Source organism: Ptychodera flava, chromosome 14 (genome assembly GCF_041260155.1).
Source record: "Ptychodera flava strain L36383 chromosome 14, AS_Pfla_20210202, whole genome shotgun sequence".
NCBI classification, from domain to species: Eukaryota; Metazoa; Hemichordata; class Enteropneusta; family Ptychoderidae; genus Ptychodera; species Ptychodera flava.
In genome coordinates this window covers 32,708,376-32,726,108 of record NC_091941.1, presented here as the reverse complement: position 1 = coordinate 32,726,108, position 17,733 = coordinate 32,708,376, and the positions used below count along the sequence as shown (strand labels likewise).

Genomic DNA, 17,733 nt, shown 5'->3' with positions numbered 1-17,733 from the left:
ACTGCTGTCATTCCTAATTAAATGCTTTCACTGACACTTCTGTCCATGGCGCTGGCTCCAATCAAGTTAATTGATGCTAGGGCTTATACAGTCACAACATGTCGGACATATTTTTGCAGTTACATGCCGTTGGTCTGGTTATGAAACAATATGCAAATTCGTGTTGTATTTTTGTTTTGCCGAGTTTGACTAAAGTTTTCACCGGCGTGTTTCAAATTGGCATACAAAGCAATACATTTAATTTGGCATTACAAATTGGACTGAATTTAAGGGACAATAGCGTAACTTTTAAATAACTTTTCATAATTTTTTTCAATAAAACGAATGCATCTTCTTACTCCTCTTCCTAAATTGCGTCGGAAGAAAAGAATTAACGTTGCAAACATCGTGGATTATGTACAATATGCGACGGTATTGTTAACATATGAATTCTAATCCGGACGTGAATTTGCTTGTCAACAATAAAGATATTCTGAATGTGATGATGGGTTTTAACACAAAGTTTTGCGACATGATCACTCGTCAGTGAAACTCAACAAGAAAATGAATTTTACGGACGGAACAAGATTTCTGGAAAATACTTCACTTTCCGGCTGATTGAGCTTTTAAGAGCAGATTTTCTTGTTTATTGGTTCTGCAGGCGGGCAGTGGAAACGCCGAGTCAAAGTAAAATCAAACACGGCGCAGATACCCACATAGTGAGTGCAAACTTTGATTACAAAAATTATGTCATACCAGTATTAGCTTCTTGGACGCTGTATCCGGTATAATATTAAGAGGATCATGGGAACAAGTATGATCGTATACCTATCAACTGTTTTCCTGATCAACTAAAGCGTGGGTAGCTGAAAGTATTAACTTTATAATACTGACATACACTGAAATAAAGTATTAATGAATAATACTATATAAATGTTTGAAACATAAATTTTCTTGTCTTCAAAGGCATGGCACTCACAATTTTCGCTACATGGGCTATTTCACGCACTGACTACACCAAATAACATTGCAGGTGACATTTCGGAATGAGATTTTAACACCAAATTGTCGGAGTGCTCCTACAGATCGGCGGAACCCTGACTATCATTATGCAGGATAATTGCAACTATATTCAGGAACTGCAGGGATTAACGTAGAATATCTCATCATTCAGAACAGAAAGCCACCTGTGAATGATACAGTAGAAATTAAATCGATAATTTTGCCAACTGATGATATAATTCATGTGCCAATTTCTTGGCTTTGTCCCGGTAAATGAAGCTCAGCACGCCTAACTTCCACCAAATATGAGAAATGTTTGGTTTTAATTTTTTAAAACCATTATGGTGAATCATCGGCTCAATCAAAGGGAATTCTGTCTGGGCTGCGAATCTTTATCTCGCCCGGCCGAATTTCTTGAACTTGACGATGCGTGTGTGTGTGTGTGCACATCATGTGCCGATCTCAGAAGATTCCGCTCATATTCATAATATTAACTGAAAACTAGACAGTAGTTTTTGCGGCCGCGTAAATTAAACTCGTATCCGTCCAAACCCTAAAATCGTAACAGTGTGCAGTAGACATGTATCGAAATTATTCAACGCAGTAGTCTTACATTGAGTGCATCTCCACAACAAGCCACATTTATCAACGCGAGAAAAATACCAAAAAGTGATAAAACCCCGAAATGCTGAAGTCCTTATATAACAAACTTGGTAGGAAACAAGGAAACCATTATGTGATGTTTTACAGATCATAATGGTTTTGTACTGTAACATTTTAGAGGTTTGTATGGTATCAATGTCTAATACACATCGTTAGAATGTTGGTTTAAGGGCTTCTAATCTCTAATACAGTGTTTCGCGATTGACCGATTTCTTTTGGAAAAAATGTCAAATTCATTTGTTTAACTTGAGGTCCTCTGGTTCAATCCATTTTCCCGAAGATAAAATGAAACGATACTTCTTAGGTACGCGTACCTTCGAATCATTTTCAACAACTGAATAAATGGGAGGGGGCATGAACACATTTAAACACCTCTATTCAATTATCAGTGTGATAAATTAAAGGGTTATCATAACATACAGCAGAGCCTATTTCAATGTTGAAACCCCTCATACAAAATCTGATCCATCCCTTACGCGAGTTGGGATTTCCAGTTTATGCTGTTGAACTAGATAAATCCCTTATTACGCCAGCTTCTATCAAATTGTATGATTGGGTTTAAATCCTCTATCTCTTCTTTCAGACCAATAAGGCATTTGAGTAGTTTGCTGGTGACTCATTCCATTTTCAACGACCAAAAAAAGCTGATGCGCTTAACAAAGCCACCAGTCACTCACATTCACGGTCACGTTATTAATTATGTATTCAATCTTCCCTGGGAACAAACCCTGCCCCTGGGAACGAAGAACATTGTGAACAAGTACACCTTTTTTCAACAAACCGATGTTCTGACCGAAAATTCAGTGTCATTTTCCAGATAGCGACTAACGAATCCTATTGTTGAATGAAGACAGCGGTTGCACAATATCGTTTTTACCCAGGCACGGTTTGAAATATGAATGTATCACTATCTCGAAGCCATTCAATACGATGTAGGCTCTGAGACACGTCATTCATCGCAATATTCCCTCTGTGAATGAATACAGCTTAAGGTTGTGTTTTGATTTGTCGGGCAAATGGAAGTTTGAAGTCGGCTCTACTCCCAGGTGCACTTTTAGGGGCAACTTAGGTGGTACTGTACGTATTCCACAGACACCAATAAAATTCAGTGAGCAACGTCGGCGCAGTCTTATCAGTAGTATGATCTAAAGTGGACATTTAGGACATGTTTGAAGAACGCATTTTGCGGTGTCTAAGAATGTTGTGATATTTTACCTGTCGTTAAGAACAAGATTTAATGAATTGTTGAAAATGTCATCGTGATTCCTGTCGATGGAATTGGGCGGAAAAACGATTTGTCGGGTCTGCGGGGAGGAGCGTTCCGTTGCAATGCTGCTTGGGATACTTTTCCCATTTACACCTAACGGAAAACCCTGCCGGAGCTCAAAGGAAGACAGATACCGAGGTGAGATCGTCTTAAAATCTCGCAAAGAGTTTCCCCTTCCTCATTCTGAGGATTGCCAACGGATCGGAAAGTCTTGTGCCCGGATCATCACGTGGACCAGCCATAGACTGAGCGATGGAGAACCTTACCGTTTCTGCCGCAGGTGAGATGCACGCAAGTTCGCAGTGGCATACCAACATATCTGCAATCACGACTGCAAATGCGACCGATGCAATGATATTTCCCAATTATTTAACGACTGTCGGCGATGGAAACTCCACCGCAGCGACTCAAAACACAACGGCCGAGTTTTTCACCGACACCGTATTCAACTTCTCCGGCGGCGTCGCAAGTACCAATGCATTCACCAGTGATGTAAACACGTTTCCATCAATGGAACGGTACGGAAACCTTTCCTATTTTTTCTTCAATAATTTTTCCGACGCAGACGGGACACCACAGGGGGAGCCCAAGCACTGTCGCTGTCGATAACTCTACTGATCTACTTTGCATCAGGGTTCGCCAGCCTCCTGACTTTTTTCGGAAACTTACTAGTACTGGTGTCCGTGAAGATAGATCGACGGTTGCAGACAGTGACCAACTTGTTCCTGGTCAGTTTGGCAATTTCCGACATGGTAGTCGGCATCTTCTCAATTCCTCTGTATACTGTTTATTTAACGTTCGGCTACTGGCCTCTGGGACCCGTCCTGTGTGATTTGTGGCTCACGGTTGACTACGCACTGTGTACGACGTCGATGTGGAATATAGTTGTGATTAGCATAGACCGTTTTCTTTCCGTAACACGACCGATGAGTTATCGCTGTAAACGCACTGCGCGCCTGGCGATAGTCATGATTTTACCAGTGTGGATTTTGCCGTTAGTCGCCTGGGGCATAGCAATCATCGGTTATCCACATTTCGTCGGGAGAAGAACTCTCGCATCAACGGATTGTCAATTACCCTTTATAACCAACCCTTTATTGAATTCAATCATAGCAATCACTGTGTATAGTGTACCAACGGTTATCATGTTAGTTGTCTGCGTGACAATTTACAGAGAAACGTCTCGTTTCAACGTGCGTAAAGTGCAATCACGGGATACGTCGAGCACGAACACCACTACCACCACTCCGCTCACATCCACAGCCAGCACACCCCGAGGCTCTTGTCAAGAGTTTAAGATAGGCGGGATCCGCAGCTACAGAAACATCAACGCGGCTCAGAGACAACGCGATGGCTTTAGTTTGCTCTCAGGTCACCGCCGGATGAAGGAGAAGCGGAGAACCAAGACAAGCATTCCTGAAATCAACATATTGAGCGACGCAGACGACGACTTCGGTGAAGCGACAGGAGCGCGCGAAGCCCAGAACCCGACGAAAAATCACGCGCGAAAGTGCATTTCTGATCCGACCAGCCTGGCAAAGAAGAGAAGAAACGGTAGTCGAAATTTGAAATCTCGCAGCCGAGACACCTGCTCGGCCATATCATCAACTTTGACAGTTCCGAAGAGTAACAGGCCGAGTTCACTGGTCTACCGAAGAAAGAGGCAGCAAAGTTCACTTCGGGGCAGCATCCGTTCAAGCAAACCCCGTTCACTGTCGATGGGGTCTCTGTCCCGCACCCACCTAGCTCTGGTTGAGAGAGGACCACGCCTACCCATGCTGGGGTCAGCTACTCTATCGCACAGGATGGCAACACTGAACAGAGACAGAAAGGCGCTCAGAACTCTGGGTGTAATCATTGGCTCATTTCTGCTCTTCTGGACACCGTATCACGTGATGGTGATTTGGCTGGGCATTTGCAGCCCGTGCGTGAACAGTCGCCTGTATGCGTTCAGCTACTACCTGTGTTACCTGAACAGTACCTTCAACCCTTGGGTGTACGCCTTTTGCAACAAAACTTTCAAAGAGACTTACATCCGCATCTTGTCCTGCCGGAGGAAAAAGTACTTCGACCAACCGGAATCCCGATGCAGCTTTCGGATGATCGACGAAGATAATTCCCAGTTCTGACGGCATTTGTCGAAGGGGACGAACACCCGTCTATGGAAGGCGGGTGAATGAGCACGCAAAGAGAACAAGTTTTGCAGCACTTCACCTACACAAATTACGTAAAACTTATTTCGTATTTTAGTATATTAATACACTCTGTGGGTAGCGAAGCAATATGTCTTGTTCGTTCTCACAATTTGCAAACGTGTCGTTTCCGTACAGGTTGTATCCCTTGGCAACGATGTGGAGCCCATGGACATCAACGCGCCGCCAGCGTCGTCGGATTCGCTCTGATAATTACCTGCAGATTGCAGAATCGTAAAATTTTAGAGGGAATTACTTTTGTTAACTGCCACAGCTGTTGCAATTCTCTCTGATGTCTTTATATCGTTTTTCCTTCTGTTTGTGTCGAGAAGTTATATACACTGATTTTACAGGAATCTTTGTCAGCTTGATGATTCAGTACTTAAAAGTCGACCGTTCATTAGTAACGTAAAATCAGGCAAGAAATACATTTACTTGGAGAGGACATTGAAGTTATATGAATGTTTAATCAGAGTTCCATCAGCTGTATTTTAAATAGTACTCTCCAGCACTCGTGTCCTGTTCATAAAATTTAGTTTCTTGTTCTACTTCCAATATCGTGTCAGAATGCCTGATGTTCTTTTCATCAGTAAATATAGCATACATGACAGTATGTGAGTGATGTTAAAGGGAGGCAGTCGTCGGAACTGCGCATGTGCGGCTTTTTTGTATACAAATAATGCATTTCAGGTATGATATCTAAATGCATCAAGTCAACATAGCTTCAACATTTAAATTTTACGATATTTATTGTTAACCAACATGTTTTAACTTTCATCAATCGCCAAAGACGTACCCTATAGATGCAATGTTTACATCGGTCGTAGGGGTCCCTGGCAACCTTTCAGCAGAGTTCCGACGACTGCCTCCCTTTAACTGTAATTGTTGACTACTGACTTTAAGTCTGGCTTAGAATTCATTCATCTATGGAAACATCGCATGCTGCACAGAAGGCATTCGGCGAGGCTGGCGTTTTGTTCTTCAACATGTAATTTGGGGAAAAGGATAAAATATTTTACTTTTTCAATGGGAAAAATAAGGAAAATGCTATTTCAAGGGAAGATACAACCACTGTCCCTTTAAATGGTTAATAAAATTCTTAGACAGGGACAATTCAGAGGTTAGATAAAAGTTTACCGATCGATAGGAACAGAGGTCGATTGTTCCTTGCACTTCGTTTTGAAGAGTGTAGTTTCTTCATGTGACGGATCGCTGTGATTATAGACAAAATCAGCTCTACACAAGACGGATTTTTATTGATTGCCCGTATAATTTGCAACAATTTCTAAAGATGAACTCGCAGGGAAAAATTATCTTGAATATCTGTGTTACCAGTTATCCAGCATCTTGATAAAGTTCCCAAGTGTGTACTCTAATGCATACTAAATAGCTACCATTGGAAAAATATAGAACTCTACGAACTATCAAGTACCAACGTTGAGTGCTATCGTTTTGACCTCAATGCATATTCTCCGCTCTAATTCGGCAGATTAACCGTATACTTGGGAAGAAATTGCCGATTTTTACCTGAATTCGCCCCGCAGTCACTTAATAGAGACAATTTGTGATTGGAACTGTTCTTGTGAATGGAGTGGCTGTCATTCACAAATTCCTGGCACGACTGAGGAAATCCATACAATATTGGAACTTGCCCAGAGGTCATTGATTAAAACGTGTCAATCTTTTCGTAATACGACCTCGTGAGTAATCCACACGGTGTTGCCGTGCGTGAACCGTTGCAATCTCGTAGTTCGCGTGTGGAAGGTGACAAACACTGAACGGCAATAAACCGAAACACAAATATGACAGGTTCTGAATAATTTTCAGTGTCCGTGTTGTGTTAATGTTCACTTGTGCGATACGCAAGCGTTGAATCCTGAGTTTAGGTCGGCAACACAGGAAATATACATTTTTCTTATAGGGACATTTTCTTATCGCTCGACATACATCGAATCAAACCATTCCGAATGGTTCAGTTGAAACATGCATGCTTGCTCCGTAACTAACGATGAACTCAGTCTTTTTTCATGGTGGTTTGTAGCCCATAACCTGCGCATGTCCATTTTTCAGTATCCCGCAGGCAGAAAAAAGTCCGAATATAGTAAAAAAGGCGCGGTATGGAAGGCGGAGAAAAAATCCCACTCGCCTCGTTCTGTCAGAAAATATAACTACCTGATATACAAGTTTTTAAGTATTAAAAGCGAGGGGTATCTATATGCGGAACCCTCATATCTGCAGCTCGCCGCAGATCGCTCTGAATACTGCTAGAAAACCCGAGAGAGAAATTATTTACTGCCTCATCTTGGACAATGTAACGTTTTAAAGTGGTCCCGTGAGAGCTGCGAGCTTTTCCGCCACTTTCAAACTGAAAATGGCTCGTATGTTTAACCATTATCTACCGCCTGACCTTTGCCAGTCGTTGTATAAAAAGCCATATATCAATTGCCAGTTTTCATCGTGCCATTTACCCCTCCTTTTTTGTACTGGAAAGTTCAGGTGATTCTGCCGATATTGTAAAAAGGCGAACATTTCAAAAGAAGTACACGGAAACACAATATCAGAGAATGGCATGTCAGTTTGAATCATTAGCACACATTCAAACTGACAGTAACAACACATATGTATTTCAATCATCGGCAGGTACAGACCTCCCTAGCGTATTGATAATCGATTCCCATTTTTTCAATCAGGATGGCTCTTTTTTAATTATTCTCGTGCGGGATCGTTGCCATGGTGATTGTCCGTGGGTTTTTCTTTACTCCATGTTGACGATACTGTGCCGGTGTCCTTTATTCAATATTACGCGGGGAAAAGGCGGGAGTTTGCAGACAGGCGTAAACGTGGCCGTCAACCAACTAATTTGCACTTGTCAACACGGAAAGTGTATTTGACGACATTAGGCAGGTAATATCACTTGGAGATTGTCCACGGTGAATGCATGAATAGCTACTGAAGGTTAACCTCATTCAAGTGTGCCGCAATTAGGTTTTAACACCAGTATACCTAGTAGCAATGTGTTTCACAGTCACATCTCCACAGGAAAGTTCAAGGTGGAAGGTTTTGACAAACCAAGTAAAAAAGCATTGTTTTAGCCAACTTTGGCAAGCTTTTGCGTCCTCAGGTTCTCATTCTGATGATCGAAACACGTTTCTCTGGTTTGTGGAGCATTTTCGTCATGAATTTGCCGGAACAATATATCAATGACCCCGGGTTCATTTCTCGTACTTTCACTGTACAATCGAGCAGTCAGTTTGACAGCACTTCATCACAAAACAAACGGTCACTTTGGCATGCTAATCTCACCGACCCAGAGAAGTAGAACGTTTCATAGTTGAAACAGGCCACTAGTGACGTCAGACGAGTCAACTCTAATTGCGAGGGACACAAGTAAATGGACGAGTTTTCAGACAAGAATGATTGATAAGCTCTGTGAAGACATGGCGGTAAAAATCTTTTTTAACCTCCATGGTGAAGATGAGCACTCTGTGCTGTGCACATGTACAGCTAAAATTTCTGGTGTACTGGAAGAAATGAAAGAAAGAGTTAAGCTCACTGCTTCAATGAAAATCAACATTTTTATTTCGAACACTCTGGATAAGACTGGCAATTGGAATGTCAAAACTGACTAATTCGAGAATTTGGTTTTCTCATGGAAACTTATGCAAAGTCTCCCTATCTTCATCTTTTTGAAACTTTCCCTATACTGTTGTTCCGTGTCTATGAAAATCAGATGGAAATATCGCTGACATTTCGGACGAGGACGCAATCATTGAAGATAATAATGTTACTTAAACAATTAAGTAATTTACTTACTGATTTATTTATATATATTCATGCTTTTTTAAGTATGTGTTCCTTGAAATTGAACTTTCTACTCGCTCTTGTTCTATCACCCGCACAATATGTTTAAGCATATTTTAGGTGTAGAATCCGTAAACAATTGCGATTGAAGCACTTTGTATGAATTGTATACAAGCTGTGTTGGCACATTTAATGTACTCGATATATTGCTTTCCATCAAATCTTTGTACGCGGTAGAATAAGAAACTGTCCTTATACATATTATGTAAGTATCACAGGAAGACTAAAAGTTGAAAGACACCGCTACGGTTTTTCCTGGTGCCGTTTTTTTTATATTCTGAATGTAACCGAAACCATGCTGGTCTAATAAACATTTATCCAAAAATCTCTGGACATGGTCGCATGATTTATGACATACTGTCATTAGACTCATCTTGGAAATGTTACATATTGATATGTAAGGCTGGGACAGACAAATGAACGTCTACTACACTTACAATAAGAGCGTTTTTACTTCAAGCCTTGGATTAAGCTTAAATATCAAAAAGACTTGCTACATATCACGACTCCTCCACTACACTTTATATAAAAAACCCTAAATTCCTCAGATGAAAACTGGAATACTCCGGTTTTTACAACAAGCCGTTTGATCGATTGTATATTTTTTTAAATCATCTTTGCCGTAATTCCCTCGGCATGAAGGACGCCAGCGAGATGAATACTGCATGGAGCTATACCAGTATGCTTTATTGTTCTGAGTATGCAGCAGCGATTTTTAGATCGACTTCCTATTCTTTGTCTGTTTCACCCGGTTGATGACGTTAAAGACCCATATTCCAATTCCAATCTCAACCGTTGACGCACCAGGCAACGACTTGTGGTTAGCACTTTTTCAAACAAGATATCACGCCGGCTTTCTAATTTGCAAACTTAACTATCATACAATAAATGCGTGTACGTAAAAATACCCTTGAATAATGTTAAAATCGATCACATTTTATTTCTTACATGAACATACACAACATGCAGTCACGCTTCGGTATATCTTCTAAGTCTATGCTGTTTGCATAATGGTATGCTAATTTCATTGCTGTACACGGCAAATGCATTTCATCGCCAAGCGGTCGACCAGCTTGGCAGTGGCAGTTGAGCCGTGGCCGATCGATGGAATTTAGCACCGGTTCAGAGAGACAATCACCTTGCTGCAAGCTTGAATCATCAAGTAGGTTGGGTCGTATCCTCCATGAACGCTGTCCATAGCAAAACTATGCGATACACGGCATTCAATGTCATAGGTATATTCGTAATTGTCTTCATCTCGGAGATCAAATCATTGCTATTTTTAAAATTCAATGAGCACCATGCCCGGAGAAGAATTCCGCTTCCACCGTATATGATAAAAATTACAACGCGACACCACATGCTTACGTTGGGCATAGAATATACACCATGAATTTATTTGCTGCAAAACAAAAACATGTTGTACAATCAATCGGCCATAATAAATCACCTCGCTTCCCTCGTATCACAACTTCAACATTTGCAAAAATGATAAACTCTCGAGATTTTCCCAAATACCTAACCTCAAAGACACCAAGGCGATAGCCGCTTCTTAGCCTTTATGCGACCAAATAACTGTATAGTCAATCTTCCGCAGTTTACTGAGTTACGCATGAACTCATCTGAAATTAGAACCTTTCTATTTTCACGAATTCGATACGATTACTTAGATTGAAAGTCTTTACGTGTTCCAGTTACAATGGTTACATAGGGTCTGCTCAGGTTGTGCGTCCCCGGGCATGCATCTTATTTATCCGCCCGCCACGAACGCACAGTGTACTATTGTCTCTCTCCTTGCGAAATCCAGAGCTTGTTGATCGTGTGCCATACTGGCATGAGGTAAACCGTCGGTCTTCCCTCTCTGAATCGGCTGTTTCATTTGACTGAATTGCAGGCATTATATTACGTATTGTTTCCATAAGGAGTGACTCCCAAAGCATGTCTACTGTTTCACTGTTATTAATTTAACGACCAGGGCTGTATTTGATGATGAATCGCATGGTACCGAATGTGGGCCTAATTCATTCCTCTCCCCCTAAAAATGATCTGGTATGGAATCAGCTGTTCCTCTCCTGACAAGCAGGTGTATCCCCTGATGCATCAAGCAATCTCTTTAAACAAACCAATAACCAAAAATATTCAAAAATATCGTTTAATCAAAAAATAAAAGTCGACTTTCCCATCTGCCTTTTGGTGAAGTCTGATCCGTTCCACGTGCAAGATCCCATGTCATCGCATGCCTTCACGATGACGGCCCCACCAACCCAGAGACAAAGGCTCCCGCTGTCGTCTTCTCGTATTCACCCTTTGCACTGCCACAGGTGCTTCTTAGAGTGTAAATACCAGTCGTTAAGGCGGCAATATTGTCATTCTGCGCAAGAGGCCACGACAGCTCGGATAATTATGAAAAGTACACTGTGTGATTCATCATCGAATACAAGACAACCAACTGTCTGATGAACACCTCAAAAATTTACCAATAGGCACAGCATCTTACTCACTGCCCATCTTCTACTAGGCTTTTCCAAAGTACCAATTGTCAAATAAATGAATGAACTACAATTGCCCTTGAAGGTCCCCTATCATTTTCCCGCTTCTCCAATATCGTATTTGATAAGGGACGGATTACGGGGGGGGGGGGGCGGGCCGGTGTTTTTCGAAACACCGCTGCGTCAAAAATAGTGACTCTTCAAAAGTTCATGCACAAAAATTAGTGACCCTCCCCCTTATCCGTGCACGAAAATAAGTGACCCTCCCCTGTTACTCGATACCCCCCCCCAAACAACCCGAAATGTGTTCAAGACCTCCTTCTGACTTGCTATACTTTTGAAGTCCCCTCCCAAAAGGAAGGCAAAATGCGGCCGATATAACGCTTTGTCCAAAAAATATCAAATCATATGTGTGTGATAATTCATGTAAATGTACTTTGCTTGAAGTGGCAGGTAAAAAGTGCATGCATGTACAAAAAATGTAATTTTTAGATTTCATCGATAATGTCGATTCACTATGCATGGCAGCCTATGATGAAACTATGAATATTTTTTTCCAATATAAAAATAGGTAAATCTGTGCATTTATGTAAACCTAATTATTAGTATTAATGTTCATGATTAGACTAGAATGGTTTCAAGTCTATGGTTGTGCAAGAAATTCGATTTTGGAATTTCACCGAATGTTGATTCACTATACATTGCAGCTATGAGGAAACTACAAATAACCACAGAGTAATATCATAGACAGAGTGGCAACAGCTATTGTTTAAGGCGTGAAGCAGTTACGTAAGCAATCCATGTTTGCCTCGCCTCACGAAGCTCTTGGCTCTCTTTTCCGAAGAGTGCCGACCATGCACCCTTCGGTAATTTTCGGACTTTCACCAATTGTTAAGCGAAAGTATGTTCGACAAAGCTTGTGTTGTTGTTGTCGTGTGGTGCTGATCGGAATTGATGTGCTGGCGAACACGGGAGTGTTTTGAGCTTCAGGAAAGTGGGTTTTACCGTTTTAAAAATTCCTCTCATATTTTTATGAATATATAATGAGTGTGTTTGAACCAAATTTGAAAGTCTTTTATCGATACTGTCTGGTTTTACTCAATGGTTTACGGTCAGTCATACCGTCTTTTACACGTGCGCCAAGAAAGGACATGTTTATGAAACTGCTGGCGTGTTATGTTTTGATTGGCGTGAGGCAGTGTTTCTGGCCTGAGAGCTTACAAAGTAACTATGGTTGCTACGCGACTGGCAGTACGATGCCCCGGGACGATGCCATCTCGTCGTATGTTTCGCATAATCTCGTGTAATTATCAACCACAAACCAAGCCTCCAAAAGTTTAACACCTTTTAAGCTCATTTTAATATGAAAAGCCAATAGTCTACCGAGACGACCATGGAACAAAAGGCATGCAAGTGTTGCCACTCTGTCTATGATATTACTCTGTGAAATAACTCATAGGTTATCTAATCCTAAATTGTTATTCAAAAGTTGTTCGACCCGAAGCTTCAAGTTGTTATTGATGACACTATGCAGTATTCTGAATAGTTTGTATAAAATGTACATACAGCTTCATGAACATCTGACACCGACCTACACCCAATGTATTGTCAATGGGAGAATAATATCAAATAATTAAGTAATCTCCCAAATTGTTATTGAAAGCGTCATTATAGGGGACAGTTTATATGTACAATAGAGGAGTTGGATAAGTAGAAATGACGACAATTAACTTAAATCAATGTGGCTGTTTGGATCATCAATTATCATCAATTATCATCATCAATTATTATACCCTTAAACTTGCGCCCGAAGGGCGCGCCGAAAAAGGAAATGACAGAAAATGAAAGTTCTTTTTTCAGTATTCCATATTCTTTAATACGTGCACATGCAATTTCAGCTTTGATGCATTAAAAGGTGACCCTCCCCCAAAGGCTTGCACAAAATTTTATGACCCTTCAAAAATGCTTGCGCGAAAAATGGCGACCCACTCCCAAAAAACACCGCCCCCCCCCGTAATTTGTGTCCAGTCCCTAACGAGTCGACTTTTTTCCTGATGCTACGGTTCATGAGAACACCCTGTACGCTTTCCTGACCTTTGACTGACCTCGCACCCCAACAAACAGATGCCGGGATTGGCATTTCCACCCCTCCTAATACCCATGAACCCTCCCCAGTTCTACTGTTGCAACCGTTTCTCTACGCCAAAATGAAGTGGATTGGGACACCGTTTAACCGCCCCCTTTCTTCTTCACAGGTACTCCAGAGGGTGTTACTATTTATCTTTCCTCGATATCCATCGACCTTCTTGTGTCAGTATTTTCCTGTCCCTCTCCCGATGGCCCCGTAATACATGGGGTATACGTATAGTAGCCGTTTCTCAAAGATGGGCGCTGGCAAATGCGTGGATATTTTACTGAGGTGTTTTGGTTGTCGCGTCACGGTGGTGTTTGTAGCGCCTCAAATAAATGCATCGGAGAAAATGAACAAGCAACAGGATTGGGATAGCTAGTTAAAGCCTAAAGGAAACTTGATGCAGTGTCGATGGCAGATTTTGAACAAGCTGTTATTAATCACAATCTTACTACGGAGAGCAAATTGGGTGAACATGCGTGTCTTGAAGTGACGGGTGAATTAGACTTTATACATAGTGGTGTAGGCGACGTGCTCTTGAACAATGTACATGACAAGGAAACTGCAATTTATCGCTTAATGCAAGAATATCAATATAAGTTTTTAAATGATGACGAAATTGTTACGAAGGTCGGAAAGGACATGTTGTGGACATGGATTTTCATTTATGCAGAGTAAATAGTACACCGTAACCTTGATTGTGTCTCACTTAATGACATGCAAATCAACTGGTGATCGTAAAAATTGTGATTTGGACAGCAAAATTCACACATACACAGTTTAACAGTCGTTCCACACTTCGGTTTAATGCCTCCATTGATGATCAGACGAAATTGGCCTAGACTGAAATATTTTTGAATGGAATTTGCAATCCAAGTCGATAGCTTATGTTTGCTGCCGAGAGACGTTAAAGCCTATCGTTCCTTTGCGAAGTAATAATATAGGTGTATATAAAATATTACTGTCTGTGGCCTGGAGTATCAATTACACCAGCTCAATTTTGTATTCGACATTTTTTGTTGTGTGTAGCCAAAGGCATCACGTGCACTAACATTCCGCCTTGCGATTAGTTGAAGCAGAAATGTAGTTGCTGTCAAGAGGAACGTTCACTCTCACTTAGCAGTCTGCTTTGTAGAACTCCACTCTCTCAAACTGCGTGTGTCAATACAAAGCCGTTACCTTGGTTACACCGTGAAAACAATAACAGCTCTCCACTCGTGCATGTTTAGCTCTGTTGGTGTGAAAGGTAGTTATCTTTTTCGTTGCCGTTAATTGAAAGGCAGGCGGAAAGAAGTCACTCGACATTACAATGTCAAATCACGGGTTCATGAAAGTTCTCTGATTGACTATACGTCAGCATAACCAGGTCCTTATCGTCGGAGGAGTGATGACGGGCATCGACTCGCTCCGACATGGAAACGTAGATCCACAGGATAAAATCTGATAACGTTATTTATGTAATGCACGTGACTTGAATTCAAACCGTCAAAGATAATGTACACAGTTTAAATGAGAAGAAACTAGCACAGTCAAATAAACAGAAAATTTACCGAAGTAAATTTTTATTGGTCTCTCTGGCTACGTTGTTCACTGTAAAAGCTCCATACTCCATAGTACTTTAGCATAGAGAAGCAACACTTTTTTAACAGTCATATCTTGACTCAAATGCGTACATTCAGGTGTATGTATGTATGTATGTATGTATGTATGTATGTATGTATGTATGTATGTATGTATGTATGTATGTATGTATGTATGTATGTATGTATGTATGTATGTATGTATGTATGTATGTATGTATGTATGTATGTATGTATGTATGCATAGATGGCTCGAAGGAGTGGATGGATGGATGAATGTATGTCTACATGCTTTCAAGAAACTTGGGCACCACGAAACAAAACTGTTCAACGAATCAATCACATGTTATCAATCTGGCAGTCGATAAACAAAATCAAATGTGCTTCTGGTTGAATTGGAACCAAGTTGAGAGTACAAGCACCAAACTATTAATGACCGATTTAAATTAAATCCAAATGAAAACCTTACGGGATCAAGAAGAAATTGCGGTGAAAATTTGTGTCAATTTCGATATAGTTGATTGCTACACACATTTGAGACTCACGTGACTTGCATCTCTGAGGCATTTTATATTTCGGTGATTTAGTTACTTCGTTCATAGGTGGGCAAATAGATTGCACACATCGAATAGAAATCACAGACCGTCCCGGCAATTACATTTCAGTAGGACATTAAACTATTCAAGTGTGTCTGCGTTGACTAGCAAAAAACAATGATGTCACTGCAAGACAAGAAATATGGGAAGTTATGGTAGAATTTATGTTAGCCCTCAAGACAAGCGGAATTAAATCCGTAATCCATTCAGAATTCATATAACTCTCAACACCAATCGGATAAAATATCTTATACTTTGATGAGCCCGTAAAAGGACACTTTATGTGGCGTTGTAAGTATCATGTTTTACCTTCATTCCATGTGTAATATCGTGTATACGTTTTCCTTTCCCGAGATGAACTGCGCCCTGAAGGAAAGAATAGCATTCACTTTCGTTTTTTTTTCAACAGATAAAGATGAATCTGTACAAGCAACAGTCCTATCCGTTTGATAATTACTGATTGCAAAAGTAATTTTTTACTAAACTTACCTCTGACAGAGTTCGGAATTTCATGTCAAAAAAGTAGAAATCGATTTCCATTTCATGTGATTTCTCGTAAATGCACAGGAATGACAAATACACTCAGAGGTGTGGCTGATTTATTTAAACTGCTGAAAGAAGCGCCTCATCATATCGATAAGGTTATTGAATACCCGTAGGTGATCAGACAACATTTATAACAATATAAGAATATGCTTCATGCGAAAACAACCAGACACACTGTAGTATGTTTAGCTAGTATGAATAGAACTGATACAACTTGTATGTAGTAAAAGAGAAAAACGAATTAAAAGTCGCACGAGAAACATTTTTTTTCATTTTCTCAATACAAAATGCCTCTTGCGGGCTTTCATGGAATATGGATCTGTATCCCGACAGTTGAATCGAAATTATATTACCACGCCCTGCCCGTCGCATTTTGATTGGTCGAGCTGAACCACGTGACTGACCACAAATACACAGTAATGGTTTGTTTGCATGCCCGTGAATATGAATAATAAGATTAATAACTCATAGTATCGTAACTTTACACCTCAAACGTAAATCATAATCAATCACAAAATAAAATGGAGCACTTGTAGGTCAAGTTGAGATACTTTTTTCTGAAAACATTGTAGTAGGCCAAAGACAGCTTTTGTCACACATCAAGGGTTATATCTTACAGAGTGACCCATCTCCGGATTTGCCTATTTTTACAGCGTGCGTGACAGTGCGTCGCGTATCGCTCAGTTTCTGGGGCCCAGTTGTCGTTCGCTCTTGAAATTTTCGGAAATTTTGACGGTTTTCTTGGGTTCGCTGATAATATAATGGAAATAACAGACTCCGCTCTGACCATTAACGTTTATTTGTGGGCGCGGGCTCGAGGAAAGCCAAAAATTAACGGGCGAGGCTTGCCGAGCCCGTTGATTTTTGGCTTTCCTCGAGCCCGCGCCACAAATAAACGTTAATGGTCAGCGCGTCGACCGTTATTTCTATATTATTTGATGTACGCCTAAAATTCATGCATTTTTTGCTCACGTGTGAACACGTGAGCATATGTCGCAGCGATGTCTGTCTGTCTGTCTGTCTGTGTGTCTGTGTGTCTGTCTGTCTGTTGGTCCATTTTCTCAAAAACGGCTGAACGTATTTCAGTCAAATTTGGTAGACATCTTCAGAATTCAAATGGCTAGAACTGAAAAGGTTTTGGTGGGCGTGGCTTGGATATTAATGAAGTTATGAAAGTTTTAATGTTTCCTGTTACGCCGCGTATGACAAGTGAAAACAATCGACTGTTTGAGGGCGCTGTGAAATGTGTTTGTCCAGGTTGGCTACAGCTGGATAGCTCTGGTTTCAACCACGGTCCCTCCGTGTTTCAACCTCGTATTGAACATTAAAAATATGATATTTTATTACTCATTCAACTCACTATTCAAGATAAAATATCGTTTAGCAAATTAGCTTTATCCTTGGTAATTGATTGTTTCCCTCGCTGC

General features: G+C 40.8%; 1 protein-coding gene across 1 annotated transcript; it reads left to right on the top strand.

Moving 5' to 3' along the window:
• The first annotated feature begins 4,056 nt into the window (after window positions 1–4,056).
• LOC139148819 (muscarinic acetylcholine receptor M5-like) lies at window positions 4,057–5,040 on the top strand. Its single transcript, XM_070720251.1, has one exon. It carries the CDS (start codon window positions 4,057–4,059, stop codon window positions 5,038–5,040), a length of 984 nt encoding a protein of 327 aa, XP_070576352.1.
• Window positions 5,041–17,733: the final 12,693 nt, after the last annotated feature.